At 45.1% G+C, this 21573-nt stretch overlaps 1 protein-coding gene across 11 annotated transcripts in view; it reads right to left on the bottom strand.

Moving 5' to 3' along the window:
- The window catches only part of CCAR1 (cell division cycle and apoptosis regulator 1), a 79142-nt gene extending 57851 nt beyond the window's left edge, over positions 1-21291 (bottom strand). For 2 of the 11 annotated variants that reach the window (XM_030941528.1, XM_010375188.2), the window contains exons 1-4: positions 21072-21281; positions 19812-19933; positions 1202-1374; positions 55-99 (exon numbers count right to left, since the gene is read on the bottom strand). In XM_030941528.1, coding sequence (XP_030797388.1) covers positions 55-99; positions 1202-1374; positions 19812-19884 — 291 coding nt within the window. In that variant the 5' untranslated portion in view covers positions 19885-19933; positions 21072-21281. Of the gene's footprint in view, positions 1-54; positions 100-1201; positions 1375-10709; positions 10743-19811; positions 19934-20947 lie in introns of those variants that run through there. The other 9 variants (XM_030941525.1, XM_030941526.1, XM_030941527.1 and 6 more) reach the window with 9 other exon arrangements.
- Between the last annotated feature and the right edge of the window lie 282 nt (positions 21292-21573).

A 21573-nucleotide genomic window follows, 5' to 3' on the forward strand; every position in this document is an offset into this window, starting at 1 on the left:
TGGAGCAAATGGCTATTTTAAAATCAGTTTTTAACATGGAAAATATAAACTAACCTGTTGTTGCACACTATACAGGGCCTGCTGAGGTTGTGAATATTGCTGAAAGATTAAAAAAATGTTTTTCAAAGAAAAATAGACACTAAATTTATTCATTCTCAAAAAGTGATATACATAGAAATACATACAATTACACTAAACATAAACTTTCTGTTCTGGCATGGCATTGATTCATAAAACAAAAAAAAAATAAAAATAAAAATAATAAAGATAAATTTTCTGGAACAGTGAAACTTCACCTAAAGTAAATAAAGCTGTGATTACTTATACTCCGGGATCCAAAAAGAAGTAACTCTTATTCACGTAATTAAGGTATAAGAACGGCCCAATTTAAGGACTTACAATTTTTGACTATTCAACTACTCTTTATTTTGGACACAGGGTTTTGCTCTGCCTCCCAGACTAGAGTGCAGTGGTACAATCTCAGTTTACTGCAGCCTCAACCTCCCAATGCTCAAGCAATCCTCCCACCTCAACCTCCCAAGCAGCTGGGACCACATGCGTCCTTCACCACATTGGCTAATTCTCCTTTTTTCTGCAGATGCTGTCTCACCATGTTGCCCAGGCTGGTCTCAAATTCCCAGGCTCAGACGATCCTCCCACCTCAGTCTCTTAAAATGCTGGCATTACAGGCATGAGCCACCATGCCTGGCCCAACTATTCTTCCCTACATATGCTGATCAGATATAACATTCATCACCAGAAAAATAAATAAGCATAGGCCGGGCGCGGTGGCTCAAGCCTGTAATCCCAGCACTTTGGGAGGCCGAGGCGGGCGGATCACAAGGTCAGGAGATCGAGACCATCCTGGCTAACATGGTGAAACCCCGTCTTTACTAAAAAATATAAAAAACTAGCCGGGCGAGGTGGCGGGCGCCTGTAGTCCTAGCTACTCGGGAGGCTGAGGCAGGAGAATGGCGTGAACCCAGGAGGCGGAGCTTGCAGTGAGCTGAGATCTGGCCACTGCACTCCAGCCTGGGCGACAGAGCGAGACTCCGTCTCAAAAATAAATAAATAAATAAATAAATAAGCATAATAAAAAACACATAATTCTTCACTACCTATCAAATGAAGGTAGCAATGCTAGCTACTCGGATTTCATAAAGTTTTCTACATCAAATAATAAGACCTATTAAGGATTTACCTGTTGTAATGCAGCTGCTGCAGCTGCGGCTTGTTGCTGCAATGCAGCAGTTTGTGTTAACTGATAGTTTGCTGGAGTTTGTGTGGTAAGGCCTGCTGCCGCCAATGCAGTTTGCTGTGTGTAAATGGTAGGAGATGCTCCAAGGAGTGATGGCTGTTGAACACCCAGTGCAGCTAAAATGAAATCAGAAAGGAAAACATAAAAATCAAGATTATGAAGAATATAAAAAATATGAAAAAAGTACACAGAAGAGATATCTGCACACCCATGTTCACTCCAGCACTATTCACAATAATCAAGATATGGAATCAACCTAAGTGTCCATCAGTGAACAATTGGATAAAGAAAATGTGGTATATATCCACAAGGGAATACTATTCAGCTTTAAGAAGAATATCCTGTAATTTGTACCACGTATGAACCTTGAAAGACATTATGTTAAGTGAAATAAGCCAGGTACAGAAAGAAGAATATTGAATGATCTCATATGTGGAGTGTAGGAAAGTCAAACTAAGAGAAACAGAGTAAGGCTGGGCGCGGTGGCTCAAGCCTGTAATCCCAGCACTTTGGGAGGCCGAGGCGGACGGATCACGAGGTCAGGAGATCGAGACCATCCTGGCTAACACGGTGAAACCCCGTCTCTACTAAAAAATACGAAAAACTAGCCGGACGAGGTGGCGGGCGCCTGTAGTCCCAGCTACTCGGAGGCTGAGGCAAGAGAATGGCGTAAACCCGGGAGGCGGAGCTTGCAGTGAGCTGAGAACCGGCCACTGCACTCCAGTCGGGGCGACAGAGCGAGGCTCCGTCTCAAAAAATAAAAAAAAATAAAAAAAATAAAAAAAAAAAAATTACGAGAAACAGAGTAAAATGGTGGTTAAAAGAGGCTGTGGGGCCCAGGGCAGGATTGGGCACACATTGGTCAAAGGTTTCAGTTAGGAGGAATGTTCAAGATACCCAGTGTATATCATGTTGACTACAGTTAATAACAATACACTATATATGTAAACACTGAGAAGACAGCAGACTTTTAAGTCTTCTCACAACAAAAGTATGTCAAGTAATGCACGTTAAATAGCTTGATTTAGGCCGGGCGCGGTGGCTCAAGCCTGTAATCCCAGCGCTTTGGGAGGCCGAGACGGGCGGATCACGAGGTCAGAAGATCGAGACCATCCTGGCTAACATGGTGAAACCCCGTCTCTACTAAAAAATACAAAAAACTAGCCGGGTGAGGTGGCGGGCGCCTGTAGTCCCAGCTACTCGGGAGGCTGAGGCAGGAGAATGGCGTAAACCCGGGAGGCGGAGCTTGCAGTGAGCTGAGATCCGGCCACTGCACTCCAGCCCGGGCGACAGAGCGAGACTCCGTCTCAAAAAAAAAAAAAAAAAAAAAAAAAAATAGCTTGATTTAGCCATTCCATGACATATATATACATTAAGACTTTATATATATCTATAAAACTTTGGTATTAAGTAATTGTGTATGTATACCATAAATACATAGGATTTTTACATGTGAGGAAAAATTTCTAATTTTAAAAAAGACTAAAACTGGCTGGGGGATAGTGTCATATGCTTGTAATCCCAGGACTCTGGGAAACCAAGGTGGGAGGATCACCTGAGGTCAGGAGTTCGAGACCAGCCTGGCCAACATAGTGAAACCCTGTCTCTACTAAAAATACAAAAATTAACTGGGCATGGTGGCATATGCCTGTAGTACCCGCTACTCAGGAGGCTAAGGCAGGAGAATCGCTTAAACCTGGAAGCCAGAGGTTGCAGTGAGCTGAGATCACCACTGGACTCCAGCCTGGGCAACAGAGACGCCATCTCAAAAAAAAAAAAAAGAAAGAAAAAGAAAACAGACAAAAACAACACTTAAGCACAAAAAGCCTGGTCCAAAGGTAATGAGTTATCTAAACTGGTTGTTCAGTTACTCACTGAACTCCTTGTTCTACTCTTTTCTCCTTTTCATTATAATGCTTGTCTAGTCTTTGAAGAAAAAATGTAGGCTGGACAAGGTGGCTCCTATCTGTAATTCCAGCTCTTTGGGAGGCTGAAGTGGGAGGATCACTTGGGCCCAGGAGTCTGAGACCAACCTGGGCAACAAAGTGAGATCTCATCTCTATAAAAGATTTTAAAAAATGAGCCACACACAGAGGCAGGTACCTGTAGCCCCACCTGCTCTGGGAGCTGAGATAGGAGGACCATTCTACTCAGGATGCTGAGATGAGAGGATCACTTGAGCCCAGACATTCCAGGCTGCAGTGAGCCATAATCCTATGAGGGATTTTCACAGAGTGAAACTCTACCTCTCAATATTGAAGAAAAAAAAAAAAAAAAAGCACAAAAAGGGTTTGCGTTTTTGAGACACAGTCTCACTTTGTCACTAAGGCTGAAGTGTAGTTGTGCGAATACAGCTTATGGAAGCCTTGACCTCCTCAGGTTCAAGTGATCCCCCCACCTCAGCCTTACGAGTGGGTGGGACTACAGGTGCAAGCCACCACATCCTGCTAATTTTTAAATTTCTGGTAGAGAAGCGATCCCCTTACGTCTCCCAGGCTGGTCTTGAACTCCTAGGCTCAAGCAATCCACCTTCTTCATTCTCCCAAAGTACTGGGATTACGGGTGTGAGCCACAACTGACCACCAAGAGGTTTTAGTTAGTGTACACTACTGTACTAAGAAATTAAAAAACATTTCACCATGTAGTGACTTAAAATGATAATTTGCTAAGGCCAAATAATTGGGGAGAGGGGCTCAAAATGATAGACTTTGGTACTTAAATGTTTAATGTATGCTTAGAGAAGGCTACACACTGAGGAGAATATGATAACGGTTTTACTTGATCCTTTTACTCAATTCCATTAAATGCAGAAACTTCAGGTAAAAGTTATGGTCTGCATCCTGGCTAACACGGTGAAACCTCGTCTCTACTAAAAAATACAAAAAAAAAAAAAAAAAAAACTAGCCAGGCGAGGTGGCGGATGCCTGTAGTCCCAGCTACTCTGGAGGTTGAGGCAGGATAATGGTGTAAACCCGGGAGGCGGAGCTTGCAGTGAGCTGAGATCTGGCCACTGCACCCCAGCCTGGGCGACAGAGCGAGACTCCGCCTCAAAAAAAAAAAAAAAAAAATTATGGTCTAGCACTGACCTTCCCAAAAACGCATCTCCTAGAAAAACGACCACTAGCTCCCTGGGGCAATAAATATTGAAAAAAATGGTATCTGAGGCTAAGTTCAGGAAACTGAATTAAACGCAGGAATTAAATGCGTTTATGCTTCATTGTAACTACTTTACGTAATTTAGTTGAATTAAACTGAATTACACCTCAGGAGGCTGAGGCACGAGAATCGCTTAAACCGGTGGGGCAGAGGCTGCAGTGAGCCAAGATTGTACCACTACACTCTAGCCTGGGTAACACAGTCAGACTCTGTGCCAAAAAAAAAAAAAAAGAAATGGAATCTCATTAATGTTGCCCAGGCTGGTCTTGAACTCCTGGGTTCAAGCGATCCTCCTTCCTTAGGCTCCCAAAGTGTTAGGATTACAGGCATCAGCCGAATTTTCTCAATGGTATCCAGGGGGAAAAAACCAAGAGGCCATAAAAACCAGTATTTGCTCTTGGAACATATCCTTCCCCAAACTATCTTGCTTGTATCTGAAAACAGTCTGAAAAAAACGCTGCTTTGTAACTATTAGTTATTAACTCTATAGAAAGAACAATTTGTGCTTTATAAAAACAGAATAAAGAGCTTTAATAGGCCGGGAACGGTGGCTCCAAGCCTGTAATCCCAGCACTTTGGGAGGCCGAGATGGGCGGATCACGAGGTCAGGAGATCCAGACCATCCTGGCTAACACGGTGAAACCCCGTCTCTACTAAAACTTCAAAAAATTAGCCGGGCCTGGTGGTGGATGCCTATAGTCCCAGTTACTCAGGAGGCTGAGGCAGGAGAATGGCGTGAACCCGGGAGGCGGAGCTTGCAGTGAGCTGAGATCCCGCCACTGCACTCCAGCCCCGGGCGATAGAGCGAGACTCCATCTCAAAACAAAAAACAAAAAAAAAAAACAAATGCCCTAAATACACAGTGCTAATCATTACAACACTAAATTTTTCATTTTTTCTTTTATTTTTTTGAGACAGGGTCTCACTCTGTCACACAGGCTCGAGTACAGTGGCAGAATCTTGGCTCACTGCAGCCTCAACCTCCCAAACTCAGGTGATCCTCCTCCCTCAGCCTCCTGAGGAGGTGGGACTACAGGCACATTCCACCATGCCTGGCTAATTTTTGATATTTTCTGTAGAGATAGGGTCCCACTATGTTGCCCAGGCTGGTGTCGAATTTCTGGGCTCAAGCAATCCATCCACCTTGGCCTCCCAAAATGCTGGGATTATAGGTATGAGCCACGGTGCCTGGCCTATTTTCTCTTTTAACTATTTTTAAGATAAGTCAGATGGAGGAAGAAAGGATAAAACAAGGACCAACAAAATGAATTTAAATAGAAAGACCTGGGGAATATCTTAACACCAATATTAATTCAAAATGAGGTTAACTGCAATGAGAATACAGAAAAAATAGTGTATCAAAATGTAGGGCACAGGTTCTATCACTTTTTTTTCAGAGATGTAGTTACACTGTTATCCAGGATGGAAGGTGGTGGTGCAATCTTAGTTCACTGCAGCCTTGAACTCCTGGGTTCAAGCAATCCTCTTGCTTCAGCATCCCAAGCAACTGGGACTACAGTCACACACCACCATGCCTGGATAGTGCATAGGTTCTAAAAGGTAGGATAATTTCCTGAAACTGTATGCCAAATGGAAGATAAATCCATAGCTGTCATCTGATTTTCAAAAGGATTATATATAAGCCCAAGAAAGGTTAAGAACAACTGTTCTGGCTGGGCATGGTGGCTCACACCTGTAATCCCAGCACTCTGGGAGGCTGAGGCGGGCAGATCACCTGAGGACAGGAGTTTGAGACCAGCCTGGCCAACGTGGTGAAACCCCGTCTCTACTAAAAATATAAAAATTAGCTGGGCATGGTGGTGCACAGCTGTAGTACCAGCTACTCAGGAGGCTGAGGCAGGTGAACAGCCTGAACTAGGGAGGCGGAGGTTGCAGTGAGCTGAGATGGCGCCACTGCACTACAGCCTGGGCGACAGAGCAAGACGGTGCCTCAAACAAACAAACAAAAAAAAACTCTTCTGGCAATAGAAAAAAAATTATCATGTAAATAGGAACAAGACCCTAGGAAAAATTATTACTATTTTAAATTCTAATAATCTAAATTGGCATGTTAATAAATTAAAATTGGCATGTTCTGCATTTGACATTTTAAAATCAGTGATTCAAGTATAAGTATCATAACATCACTTTCATACACCTGAACCACGGCCTTAGATTTGCTGTTTCACTCTGCTGGTACCAACTCCCACAATCCTGGAAGTATTGACAGTTGCCACAGCAGAAGTGCTCAGAGCCAAAATCGCAGAATGTCTATTTTTTCTTATAATTTTTCTGGGTGTTCTATATTCTGGCAGCATAAAACAGTCCAGAACCAAATAGGTGAGATGACATCCAATACCCACACATCTCTTTTCTATACCTGACAGTCCATGTGATGAGTTAGAAACAAGACAATTTTAGCTAGGTACTGTGGTTCATGCCTGTAATCCCAGCACTTTGGGAGGCCAAGGTGGGTGAATTGCTTGAGGCCAGGAGTTCAAGACCAGCCTGGCCAATATGGCAAAACCCCATCTCTACTCAAAATACAAAAATTAGCCAGGCGTGATGGCCCATGCCTGTCATCCCAGCTTCTTCAGAGGCTGAGGTACTTGCTTGAACCCAGGAGGTAGAAGTTGCAGTAAGCCGAGATTGTGCCACTGCACTCCAGACTGGGTGACAGAGCAAGACTCTACAAAACAAAGACAATGTAACGGGTAATGAAGAGTTTGACTGCTAGGAAAAATTGATGGGAAGATAACTTATACTGCAGTAGAGTAGTTGCTTCACACCACTAGGTACTTATTCAAATTCTGTGAAATCACTGTGAATGTGATTATATCTTTTATAAATATATAACAGTTCTTTTCTAAATCACTTATACTTGAGACTTTAGTTTCAATGAAGTGTATTTCATTAAATATTTATTAACGCTTCCCTTTGTGGACATTTGAGAAGCTATCCTTAAATATTTTTATACATGCATTCGGCACTCAATGTGAATTATTAGAATCAACATTCTGAAAGTAATTCTGTCATCTGCAAAGTACAAAGTTATTAATCTCTGATTTAATCTCCCTCACACACATAAACAGCCAAAGACGTGAAGATCTTTTCCAATTATATATGTTGAAGCACTCTGATCCTTTACTTTCACCTCATTCAATATGATTGTCAAAGGTCCCATATCACAATCACAATAGATACTTATCACTATGTATTTATATCACAAATAACTAAATGAAATGAGACCTAAATGACCACAGGCTATCTGCTAAATAAAATTTAGGCCAGGCACAGTGGCTCATATTTGTAATCTCAGCAATTTGGGAGGCCAGGGTAAGCAGACTGCTTGAGCCCAGCAATTTGAGGGCAGACTGGGCAACAAGGCAAAACCCTGTCTCTATGAAAAATATTAAAAAATTGGTAGCACATGGTGGCGCACACCTGTAGTCCCAGCTACCCAGGAGGCTGAGGTGGGTGGATCACCTGAGCCCAGGGTATCAACGCTACAGTGAGCCGTGATTGCACCACTGTACTCCGGCCTGTGTGACAAGAGTGAGGCCCTGTCTCAAAAAATTAAATTAAAAAAAGGGCTAGGCCGGGCGCGGTGGCTCAAGCCTGTAATCCCAGCACTTTGGGAGGCCGAGACAGGCGGATCACGAGGTCAGGAGATCAAGACCATCCTGGCTAACATGGTGAAACCCCGTCTCTACTAAAAATACAAAAAACTAGCTGGGCGACCTGGCGGGCGCCTGTAGTCCCAGCTACTCGGGAGGCTGAGGCAGGAGAATCGCTTGAACCCAGGAGATGGAGGCTGCAGTGAGCTGAGATCCCGCCATTGCACTCCAGCTTGGGCGACAAAGCCAGACTCCATCTCAAAAAAAAAATAAATAAGTATGTATACATACATTATTTTTTAAAAACTACAATCAGTTTCATATGACTAAAATAGTCATGTTATAATATACTATTAACATAATTACTTATTGACCACAAGGTATAATTAAAACACAAAAGAGGAGCTGGGTGCAGCGGCTCACGCCTGTAATCCCAGCACTTAGGGAGGCCGACACGAGTGGATCACCAGGTTAGGAGTGTGCGACCAGCCTGACCAACATGGTGAAACCCCGTCTCTACTAAAAATAGAAAAATTGGCTGGGCGCGGTGGCTCAAGCCTGTAATCCCAGCACTTTGGGAAGCCGAGACAGGCGGATCACGAGGTCAGGAGATCGAGACCATCCTGGCTAACATGGTGAAACCCCATCTCTACTAAAAACTACAAAAAAGTAGCTGGGCGAGGTGGCGGCGCCTGTAGTCCCAGCTACCCGGGAGGCTGAGGCAGGAGAATGGCGTGAACCCGGGAGGCGGAGCTTGCAGTGAGCTGAGATCCAGCCACAGCACTCCAGCCTGGGTGACAGAGCGAGACTCCGTCTCAAAAAAAAAAAAAAAAAGAAAAAGAAAAATTAGCCGGGTGTGGTGGCATGCGTGCCTGTAATCCCAGCTACTCAGGAGGCTGAGGCAGAAGAATCACTTGAACACAGGAGGCAGAGGTTGCAGTGAGCCGAGATTGCACAACTGCCCTCCAGCCTGGGCGACAAGAGCTAAACTCCATCTCAGTTAAAAAAAAAAAAAAAGGTGACTCATCTTTCTGAAACAATGAATAAAATTCAAAATCTTGTGGAGCATGTTGGTGCACACAGGGGCCTAAGGCAGGAGGGCTGCTTCTACCCAAGAGTTCAAATCCAGCCTAAGCAACATAGTAAGACCCCGCTCTAAAAATAAATTTTTAGGCCAGGCGTGGTGGCTCACGCCTGTAATCCCGGCACTTTGGGAGGCTGAGACAGGTGGATCGCGAGGTCAAGAGATCGAGACCATCCTGGCTAACACGTGAAACCCCGTCTCTACTAAAAATACAAAAAAAAATTAGCCGGGAGCGGTGGCAGGCGCCTATAGTCCCAGCTACACAGGAGGCTGAGGCAGGAGAATGGCGTGAACCCGGGAGGTGGAGTTTGCAGTGAGTCGAGATCGCGCCACTGCACTCCAGCCTGGGCGACAGAGGGAGACTCCGTCTCAAAAAAAAAAAGAAGAAAAAAATAAAAATAAAATTTTAAAGACTTTAAAATTCAAAATTTCAAACTGACCCAAGAAACATTTTTGTCCTTTTTTTTGTATTTTTTTTTAGATGGAGTTTTGCTCAATCCTCCTGACTCAACCTCCTGAGGGACTACCAGCATGTGCCACCACATTGGTCTTAAACTCCTGGAATCAAGTAACCCTCTCAAAGTGCTGGGATTACAAGAGTAAGTCACTACGCCTGGCGACAAAATAATATTTTAAATACAACGTACTACAAGTGTTATGATCTTATATAACTGTATTGTACAATTTACTACCCACCAAACACATGTGGCTGCTTCATTTAAATTAATAAAAATTAACATAAAATTACAATTTCAGTTCCTCAGTCACACTAAGTATATTTCAGGGGCTTAATAGTCACATGTAGTTAGTGGGTATCATATTATACAATACAGATATAGCACATACTCATTACCATAGAAAAGTTCTACCTTATGTTTATTGCGGCACTATTCACAATAGCAAAGACTTGGAATCAACTCAAATGTCCATAAGTGACAGACTGGACTAAGAAAATGTGGCACATATACACCGTGGAATACTATGCAGCCATAAAAAAGGATGAGTTCGTGTCCTTTGTAGGGACATGGATGCAGCTGGAAACCATCATTCTCAGCAAACTATCACAAGAACAGAAAACCAAATACCGCATGTTCTCAATTCATAGGTGGGAATTGAACAAGGAGATCACTTGAACACAGGAAGGGGGGCATCACACACCGGGTCCTATTGTGGGGAGGGGGTGGGGAGAGGGATAGCATTATGAGAGATACCTAACATAAATGACAAGTTAACGGGTGCAGCACACCAACATGGCACAAGTATACACATGTAAGAAACCTGCACGTTGTGCACATGTACCCTAGAACTTAAAGTATACTAATAAAAAAAAAAAAAGAAAAGTTCTACTTATTGGACAGTGCTATTCTTTTTTTTTTTTTTGAGACAAGAGTCCAGCTCTGTCGTCCAGGTTGGAGTGCAATGGCGTGATCTCCGCTCACTGCAACCTCTGCCTCCTGGGTTCAAGTGATTCTCCTGCCTCAGCCTCCCGAGTAGCTGGGATTACAGGCGCCCACCACCACGCCCAGCTTATTTTTGTATTTTTAGTAGAGACAGGGTTTCACCAGGTTGGCCGGGTGGGTCTCGAAATCCTGACCTCAGGCGATCCACCCGTCTTGGCCTCTCAAAGTGCTGGGATTACAGGTGAGAGCCACCGCGTCCGGCCTGGAAAGTGCTATTCTATAAGGAAAAAGAAAAGCCTTATTGTTATATGAGGTTCTTATACTTTCTATAATGTTATAACAGAGGACAGCTCTTCTGCTCTCAGAAGTCCTTTGGAAGCCATGACTAGTACTCTTGGCAATAGCCTCTTCTTACTACAATTCAAATAACTGTTGGTCAATCCCCTTAGGCAGTTGAAGACACCATTCACAGGCTAAGTGATGCCTTGAAGGCAGAAATTTGAGACCAGTCTGGGCAACAAAGTGAGACCCTGTCTCAAAAAACAAACAAAAACAAACAAAAATAACCCTCCAGGTTTATTTTTGGATGTCTTCTTTCCTTAGCTAAAAAGATTAAAAAACAAAAAAAAACAAAAAATGAAATAGATGGATGTTTACAAAAATATATGAAACGGGTGAGAATTGGTCTGAATCTGGTAAATCCACCTCCGTATTTTACTGATTTAAATACAGATACACATGTAAATGTTTTTCATCAAATATACTGAAGGTACTTCTATATTCAATAATTGATCTAAGGCCGGGCACAGGGGCTCACACCTGTAATCCCAGCATTTTGGAAGAACAAGGCCTGTGGATCAACTGAGGTCAGGAATTCAAGAGCAGCCTGTACCACATGGCGAAATCCTGTCTCTACTAAATATACAAAAATCAGCCGGGTATGGTGGCAAGCCTATAGCCCCAGATATTCAGGAGGCTGAGGCAGGAGAATTGCTTGAACCCTGGAGGCGGAAGTTAGAGTGAGCTGAGATCATACCACTGAACTGCAGCCTAGGCAGAGTGAGACAGACTCCAGCCTGAGCAGACAGAACAAGACTCCAGGATCAAAAAAATAAGATAATTGATCTAAGGGCTAAAGATCTGATTGACTGGTCATTGACTGGTGAGTCACTGGCCATTTATCTCAATGTCTTTTTACACAACAGAAATTTTCAAAACTAAAAGCTCTGGTCCCAAGAATGGCTGTCACTAAAGACGTATCATAGCACTTCAGGTAGGATATGAAAAAATAGGGTAAATATTAAGAACATATTTCTGGCCGGGCGCAGTGGCTCAAGCCTGTAATCCTAGCACTTTGGGAGGCCGAGATGGGTGGATCACGAGGGTCAGGAGATCGAGACCATCCTGGCTAACCTGGTGAAACTCCGTCTCTACTTAAAAATACAAAAAACTAGCCGTGCGAGGTGGCGGGCGCCTGTAGTCCCAGCTACTCGGGAGGCTGAGGCAGGAGAATGGCCTAAACCCAGGAGGCGGAGCTTACAGTGAGCTGAGATCCGGCCACTGCACTCCAGCCTGGGCGACAGAGCAAGGCTCCATCTCAAAAAAAAAAAAAAAAAAGAATGTATTTCAAGGGCTGAGAGAAATGAAAAATAGGGCCAGAAAAATAAGACCTTGAATACCACCCTAGAATCTGAACTGTATTCTAAAACTCCTTGAAGATACTTCTGCAGATGAATGTGAGAATGAAGAAATAGAAGATAAAATGAACCACAATTCTGAGGTCCTGACACTGACTCTGCTATGACCTCCTGTGAGACCTAACAAATTTTTTTCACTGTCCTCGTCCTCAATTTCCTCATCTGTTAGAGAATTAAGTTGGGACAGAATGTAGCTTAGCTTTGGGAGGCCACGATGGGCGGATTGTCTGAGCTTAGGAATTCAAGACCAGCCTGGGAAAGATGGCAAAACCCCATCTTTACTAAAAATAAAACCCACAAAATTAGCTGGAGTGGTGGCACGCACCTGTAGTCCCAGCTATAGTCCCAAAGGCTGAGGCACAAGAATCACTTGAACCTGGGAGGCGAAGATTGAAGTGAGCCCAGATCGTGCCACTGCACTCCAGCCTGGGTGACAGAGTGAGACTCTACCTCAAAAAAAAGAAAAAAATCTAGTTTAGGTCTGATCCAGCTTTGAAAAAAATTCTGTGATTTCTTTTTTTTTTTGAGAGGTAGTCTTGCTCATCGCCCAGGCTGGAGTGCAATGGCACAATGTGGGCTCACCGCAGCCTCCACCTCTAGGTTCAAGCAATTCTCCTGCCTCAGCCTCCCGAATAGCTGGGATTACAGGCGCCTGCCACCATGTCCGGCTAATTTTGTATTTTTAGTAGAGACGGGGTTTCATCATGTTGACCAGGCTGGTCTCTCGGACTTCTTCTTTTTTTTTTTTTTTTTTTTGAGACGGAGTCTTGCTCTGTCACCCGGGCTGGAGTGCAGTGGCCAGATCTCAGCTCACTGCAAGCTCCGCCTCCTGGGTTCACGCCATTCTCCTGCCTCAGCCTCCTGAGTAGCTGGGACTACAGGCGCCCGCCACCTCGCCCGGCTAGTTTTTTGTATTTTTAGTAGAGACGGGGTTTCACCGGGTTAGCCAGGATGGTCTTGATCTCCTGACCTCAGTGATCCGCCCGTCTCGGTCTCCCAAAGTGCTGGGATTACAGGCTTGAGCCACCGCGCCCGGCCTCTCGGACTTCTGACCTTGTGATCTGCCTGCGCTGGCCTCCCAAAGTGCTGGGATTACAGGCACGAGCCACCATGCCCAGCCAAAATTCTGTGATTTTGACAGAAATTATGTTTTAGGAACACCACATCTGATGGATGCACTGGAGCTGGAGGAAAAATAAGAAGTATCATATATAGTAACTAAGAGAGAAAAACAAAAGCAAGTAGTTAGAATTTAAAATAATACTAAAGATAGAGTATCACCATCAAGACAGAGATGGGAAGAGAAAAGCTTCCTTAGGGAAGTGAGGATCTGTGGTAAGCACTGTGGATTAGGATACAAAGGTTTAAGAATGTCAAGAGCCAGGCGCAGTGACTCACGCCTGTAATCCCAGCACTTTGGGAGGCCGAGGTGGGCAGATCATGAGATCAGGAGATCGAGACCATCCTGTCTAACATGGTGAAACTCCATCTCTACTAAAAATACAAAAATTAGCCAGGCATGGTGGCGGGTGCCTGTAGTCCCAGCTACTCAGCAGGCTGAGGCAAGAGAATGGCATGAACCTGGGAGGTGGAGCTTGAAGTGAGCAGAGATGGCACCACTGTACTCCAGCCTGGGAGACAGAGGGAGACTCCATCTCAAAAACAAACAAACAGAAAAAAAAAAAAAGAACGGCGGCAAGAATGGCCCTGATAATTTGGCATGAAAGCTGTAAGCAAGAGATAACTACTGATGCAGTTATCTAAGTATAAAGTGCAAGCTGGGTGTGGTGGCTCATGCCTGCAATCCCAATAAGTCAAGGTGAGAGGATCACTTGAGTCCAGTTCAGCCTGGGCAACACAGGGAGACCCTGTCTCTATAAACAAAAAATGAGTCAGGCATAGTGGCATGTGCCTATAGTCCCAGCTACTTGGGAGGTTGAGGCAGGAAGATTACTTGGGTCCGGGAGGTTGAGGCTGCAGTGAGCCATGATCACACCACACTACTATACTCCAGCCTGGCAGACAAGATGCTGTCTCAAAGAAACCAACCAACCAAACAACAACAACAAAACAACAGAATACTAATATAGCTGGCATATTTCTTTTTTTTTTTTTTTTTTTTTTTTGAGACGGAGTCTCGCTCTGTCACCCAGGCTGGAGTGCAGTGGCCGGATCTCGGCTCACTGCAAGCTCCGCCTCCCGGGTTCACACCATTCTCCTGCCTCAGCCTCCCAGGTTGCTGGGACTACAGGCGCCGCCACCTCGCCCGGCTAGTTTTTTGTAGTTTTTAGTAGAGACGGGGTTTCACCGTGTTAGCCAGGATGGTCTTGATCTCCTGACCTCGTGATCCGCCCGTCTCGGCCTCCCAAAGTGCTGGGATTACAGGCTTGAGCCACCGCGCCCGGCCTAGCTGGCATATTTCAATAGCTGCCTTTTTTTTTTTTTTGAAACACAGTATCACTCTGTTGCCCAGACTGGAGTGCAAGGGCATGATCAAGGCTCACTGCAGACTCCACCTCCCTAGACTCAGGTGATCCTCTCACCTTAGCCTCTCATCATTTATATTTGGAATATGTACTGCTAAATATGGAAAGGAGACACCTCTATTTACTACTGACTTTGCCTTTGACAAGTTTTATAAACCTTCAATGTCTCCTTTATCTTAAAAAAAAAAAGACTATAACATACATTCAAATAGTAATAATACAAATGTTAACAACTACAGACAATATAATTTTTTTATAATAGCTATTTTATTGGCATAATACACATATGAATGTAAAACAAATTATATGCAGTAAAAGCCAGCTAAAACATGCTTAATTTGCCAAAGTCTAAGTACACAGTACTTGCTTCTGGACACAGTAGTGACTAATAATTCCTGTTATCATCAAAATTAAGTCAATTCCTGTTTTCCCATTATTTAACACAGAAAAAAAATACTTGGGCCAGCTGTGGCAAGAGGATACTTGAGCCCAGTTCGAGACTAGCCTGAGCAAATTACTGAAACCCCATCACTATAGTGAAAAAAAAAAATTGAAATACTTGGATCTGAATTAAATATATCCATAATAATTTCATATAAATTTCATTTACATGCAGATATAACTGTTGACCTTCAATCTCCTGAATCAGGATTCATTAAAATCAAAACCCAGGGCAGGCGCGGTGGCTCACGTCTGAAATCCCAGCAGTCTGGGAGGCCAAGGCAGGTGGATCACCTGAGGTTGGGAATTCAAGACCAGCCTGATCAAAATGGAGAAATCCCGTCTATACTAAAAATACAAAATTAGTGGGGCATGGTGGCACATGCCTGTAATCCCAGCTACTTGGGAGACTGAGGCAGGAGAATCGCTTGAAACCGGAAAGTGGAGGTTGGGGTAAGCCGAGATCGCACCATTGTACTCCAGCCTGGGCAACAAGAGCTAAACTTCATCTCAAAAAAAAAAAAGGCCGGTCGCGGTGGCTCACGCCTGTAATCCCAGCATTTTGGGAGGCTGAGGCGGGCCAGGTCACGAGGTCAGGAGATCAAGACCGTCTTGGCTAACAAAGTGAAACTCTGTCTCTACTAAAAATACAAAGTTAGCCGGGCTTGGTGGCACGCACCTATAGTCCCAGCTACTCCGGAGGCTGAGGCATGAGAATCGGTTGAACCCAGGAGGTGGAGCTCGCAGTGAGCTGAGAACACACCACCGCACTGCAGCCTGGGCAACAGAGCTGAGACTCCATCTCAAAAAAAATAAATAAATAAAACAAAACCCTGAAGTACCCATTTCTTTTTTTTTTTTTTTTTAGGACAGGGTCTCACTCTTGTCACCCAGGTTGGAACATGGTGAAACTACCACAACTCACTGTAGCCTAGACCTCCCAAGGTTAAAGCAATCTTCATGCCTCAGCCTCCCCAATAGCTGGGACTACAGGCGTGCTCTACCACACCTGGCTAATTTTTGAGTTTTTGCAGATGGGTTTTGCTATATTGCCCAAGCTGGTCTTGAACTCCTAGATGCAACTGATCCTCCTGCCTCAGCCTCCCAAAGTGCTGGGATTACATACATGAGCCACTGTGCCAGGCCTCCATGTCTTTAAGGAGAAAGGTCACCAAGATTAACTAATCATTTCCACCATATTTTAGAACACTGAAGAGAGAAGATCACAGTGTCTCCAAAATTGACCTCGAATTAAAAAACATTAAGCAAGTAAAATGCAGCAAAGAGTAAGTAGGAGATATAACAAAAATAAAAATATATTCAAATTAAAAGGCAATCAAAATCTCACTCTGTAAAATTCTTGGGAAACTTATTTGAAATCCCTAAACACAACTGGTTTAATTCAAGTAAAAAAAATCTGAAGCTACAGGAGTTAAAGCTTTTAAAATGTAATAAATAAGTCAAAAAATAACCAAAAAAAAATTCTTTCTAAAAAGTTTGGGAAGAAATTTATTTACAGTTTCAGTAACATTTTCTATTTACCTTGAACATGACATTTGGTTGACTTTATTTTTATTTTTTTTTTTTTGAGCTGGAGTCTTGCTCTGTTGCTCAGGCTTGAGTATAGTGGTGCCATCTTGGCTCACTGCAACCTCTACCATGCCCATCTAACTTTTGTATTTTTAGTAGAGAGGAGGTTTCACTGTGTTGGTCAAGCTGGTCTCGAACTTCGGACCTCAGTGCTATGTCCACCTCCAGCTCCCAAAGTGCTGGGATTACAATGAGTCACTGCACCAGGCCTTGTTGATTTTACTTTGAAAATGTAAATTTTTTTTTTTTTTTTTTTTTTTTGAGGCGGAGTCTTGCTCTGTCGCCCAGGCTGGAGTGCAGTGGGCGGATCTCAGCTCACTGCAAGCTCCGCCTCCCGGGTTTACGCCATTCTCCTGCCTCAGCCTCCTGAGTAGCTGGGACTACAGGCGCTGCCACCTCGCCCGGCTACTTTTTTGTAGTTTTTAGTAGAGACGGGGTTTCACCGTGTTAGCCAGGATGGTCTCGATCTCCTGACCTCGTGATCCGCCCATCTCGGCCTCCCAAAGTGCTAGGATTACAGGCTTGAGCCACCGCGCCCGGCAAATGTAAATGTTTTTACTGCTTTTACAACCTTTTTTTTTTTTTTTTTTTTGAGATGGAGTTTCTCTCTTGTTGCCCAGGCTAGAGTGCAATGGTGCAATCTGAGCTCAATGCAACCTCCACCGGGTTCAAGCGATTTTCCTGCTTCAGGCTCCCGAGTAGTTGGGACTGCAGACACGTGCCATGCCAAGCTAATTTTGTATTTTTAGTAGAGATGGGTTTCTCCATGTTGGTCAGGCTGGCCTCGAACTCACGACCTCAGGTGACGAGGCGTGAGTCACTGTGCTCAGCAGCTTGTACAACTATCTTTTTCCTTTGTCTAGTAACTAAATTTTTTTTTCTTTTTTGAGACGGAATCTCGCTGTCTCACCCAGGCTGGAGTGCAGTGGCGCGATCTCGGCTCACTGCAGGCTCCGCCTCCCAGGTTCATGCCATTCTCCTGCCTCAGCCTCCCAAGTAGCTGGGACTACAGGTACCCGCCACCACACCTGGCTAATTTTTTGTGTTTTTTTTAGTAGAGACGGGTTTCACCGTGTCAGCCAGGATGGTCTCGATCCCCTGATCTGGTGATCCACCCGCCTCAGCCTCCCAAAGTGCTAGGATTACAGGCGTGAGGCACCAGGCCCGGCCAACTAAATTCTTTACAGTTGGTTTTCTTTCTTTTTCTTTACTTTTTTGAGACCAGGTCTCACTCAGACTGGAGTACAATGGCACCATCATGGCTCACTGCAACCTTGACCTCCCTGGCTCAAGCAATCCTTCTACCTCAACCTCCCTGAATAGCTAGAACCACAGGTACATACCACCAGGTCCAGGTAATTTTTTTTCTGAATGTAGATTTTCAACTTTAAATTCAAAAAACTGGCTAGTCCTGGTGGTTCACACCTGTAAGCCCAGCACTTTAGGAGGCCAAGATGAGAGGATCGCTTGAGCCCAAAAGTTCAAGACCCACCTGGGCAACAAAGCGAGGTCTCCGTCTCAATTTTTTTGGAGAGTCTCCCTTTATCACCCACTCTGGAGTGTAGCGTTGCAATATCAGCTCACTCAACCTCTGCCTCCCCAGTTCAAGCAATTCTCCTGCTGCAGCCTCATGCATAGCTGGGATTATAGGCGTGCACCAACATGCCAAGCAAACTTTTGTATTTTTTAAGTAGACACAGGATTTCACCATGTCAGCCAGGCTGGTCTCCGAACTCTGGACCTCAGGTGATCCACTCACCTTGGCCTCCCAAAATGCTGAGATTACAGGCATGAGACACCTCACCTAACCTAAATACATTTTTTTTTTTTTGAGATGGAGTTTTGCTCTTGTTACCCAGGCTGGAGTGCAGTGGCCGATCTCGGCTCACCGTAACCTCCGCCTCCCAGGTTCAAGCGATTCTCCTGCTCCAGCCTCCCAAGTAGCTGGGATTACAGGCATGCATCACCACACCCAGCCAGTTTTGTATTTTTAGCAGAGATGGGGTTTCTCCATGTTGGTCAGGCTGCTCTTGAACTCCTGACCTCAAGTGATCCGCCCACCTCAGCCTCCCAAAGTGCTGGGATTACAGGCATGAGCCATTCCGCCAAGCCTACATTTACTTTTAAATATAACTCATAGGGCCGGGCGCGGTGGCTCAAGCCTGTAATCCCAGCACTTTGGGAGGCCGAGACCAGCGGATCACGAGGTCAGGAGATCGAGACTATCCTGGCTAACACGGTGAAACCCGTCTCTACTAAAAAATACAAAAAAAAACTAGCTGGGCAAGGTGGCGGGCGCCTATAGTCCCAGCAACTCTTGAGGCTGAGGCAGGAGAATGGCGTGAACCCGGGAGGGGGAGCTTGCAGTGAGCTGAGATCCGGCCACTGCATTCCAGCCTGGGCCACAGAGCAAGACTCCATCTCAAAAAATAAATAAATAAATAAATAAATAAATAAATAAATAAATATAACTCATGAATACTGACAACTTAACATGCCAAATACAGTATACTCGAATGAGTGGCTAACCTCTAACACAATTAAATCAATTAAAAGTTAATCTAAGGTATTAAAAAACTACAAAACTGTCCAAACTGCTATATAAAACAGCTTTTTTGTTAGTTGATCTATGGATTTTTAAAAAGGAACTTCAGAGAAAGTTAATGAATTCACAATTTGCAAATACTTTACAGTATCAGAATATCAGAACAGCCTAATTCACGTTGTTTTGTTTTTTTGAGACGGAGTATTGCTCTGTCGCCCAGGCTGGAGTGCAGTGGCCCGATCTTGGCTAACTGCAACCTCCGCCTCCCGGGTTCAAGGGATTCTCCTGCCTCAGCCTCCTGAGTAGCTAGGATTTTGGGGGCGTGCCACCAGGCCCGGCTAATTTTAGTATTTTTAGTAGAGACAGGGTTTCACTATGTTGGCCAGGCTGGTCTCAAACTCCTGACCTCGTTATCCACCTCCTCGGGTTTCCAAAGTGCTAGGATAACAGGCGGGAGCCACCACCCCCGGCCCTAATTCACCTAGTTTTAACAAGTTCCCCACAAACATTTACAGTACATGTATTTAGAAGCCTGACCTGGCTGTGATACCGCAGTGGCTGTAAACTGAGTAGCCCATGGCGGATTCTTCTGTCCTCCAAACTGAGCCATGATGCAAAAGGAAAAAAACCTTCCCTTGTTTGTCTTCTATAGCATCGATCTATCAAGAAAAGGATCCACATTTTAAAGTCCAACCAAGCTACAGATATCACAAAAGGATATTATACTAGAAAGAAATGTTTAATGTGTCAAGGACGTCTTCGCAGATTTCAGCAGAAATAACAACTGTAAGTAGAAAAAGGGCAAATGAACATCCAATATGCAGCAAAAACATTTTACATCAAGTAGATCACCAAGAGTGCCCTATTTTACAAGATAACATTAGGGGGAGACTCACAAAAAGCACTCCTTTCTGGGACTACAAATTGTCACATTTAAACAGAATCTACCCAATTGTTAACAAAAAGTTCACAACTTTATATTCACAGGAAATACAGCCTACGCGTTTCTTCTGGCAATGAGTTGGGGAGTGAGGCCAGGGTAATGTTAAAACCAATAACGGATATTGGGACAAGACCCCCATCACAGGTATTTAAGGATATCATTTAAATAACGAACATCTCTACTTTCCAGAGTAGAGAAGGAACTTGGGAGGCTTCTTTTCCATCCCCGATCTCGAGGGAAAAAGTCGTTGAGATAATGGATGTCCCTTAAAGAACCACTGGGAAAACCCCTCCCCCAAAGACAAACCAGAAAAGGCGAAGATTCTCTACCCGCGCACCCCATCCTCGGCCGCCGCGACCCTCAAGGGCCGGAGCCCGGCCGTCCATCTTCCTCCAGTCCCAGCTCCGTGCCGGCCACCGGCGACGGAAGGCGGAACCCACCGCCCCACGACACTCGAGATCCCTGGGCTCGTTAACCACTCATGGATAAAGCCCAAGACCCACGCCGCCGGGACCCGCCACGATGTCCCGGGCCGAGGGGCCAGGAGGGTACAACCGCAGCGACTCGGGAGCAATGGGCGGGGGACGGAGGAGTCGCCATGCCGAGGCTGAGGGGCGCTGGGGGCACCTGAGGTGCCGAGTGGTGGGGGAGGGGCTGGCCGCGCCGGGCCTGCTCCGACCCGCACAAAAGGGACCGCGTCCCTCCCGTCCCAGTCCCGCAAGAGCCCCACCGTCGCCGCCCAGGGCCGCCGCGCTACCCAAAAGATCGCTCCTGGCCTTTCCACAGATCCGACAGGATATTAAGACCCCCGGCTTCGCCGCCCACCGCTCCAACCGCGCTGACCAGACCTTCACCTGAGTCGGGTCCCGGCTAACATCGAAGCCATTTCAAACCCGTCAGCCTTAGGCGCATGCGCCAACTTCCCCCTCTTCCTCCACGCCGCTCCCCTCCTCCACATCTCCCGGAGGAACGGCGCTTACTGGCTGACGTTCTGCGTGCGCGCTCTCCTGACCGCTCAATGCGCCTGGCCCTTTCGCTACGGAGGGAGAAATAGAGCGCGCCTAAGGGTTGCCTTGGCCTAGCTTAACAATGAGCCGCTGGGCTATATGTGTTGCGCTTGCTCTGAAGGAAGGGCTTTCCTCTGGGTGGGAAGGAAAGAAATGGCGGTCACGTGATCCGAGTCAGGCCGGCGCCATTTTATGTTCCCCTTTTTTTTTTTTTTATCTGGTTCCATTATTTGGGAGAAAGGATATACCCTGTAACATTTTTTTTAAATTATACTTTAAGTTCTAGGGTACATGTGCGCAACGTCCTGGTTTGTTACATATGTATACATGTGCCATGTTGGTGTGCTGC

Source organism: Rhinopithecus roxellana, chromosome 11 (genome assembly GCF_007565055.1).
Source record: "Rhinopithecus roxellana isolate Shanxi Qingling chromosome 11, ASM756505v1, whole genome shotgun sequence".
Classification (NCBI taxonomy): Eukaryota; Metazoa; Chordata; class Mammalia; order Primates; family Cercopithecidae; genus Rhinopithecus; species Rhinopithecus roxellana.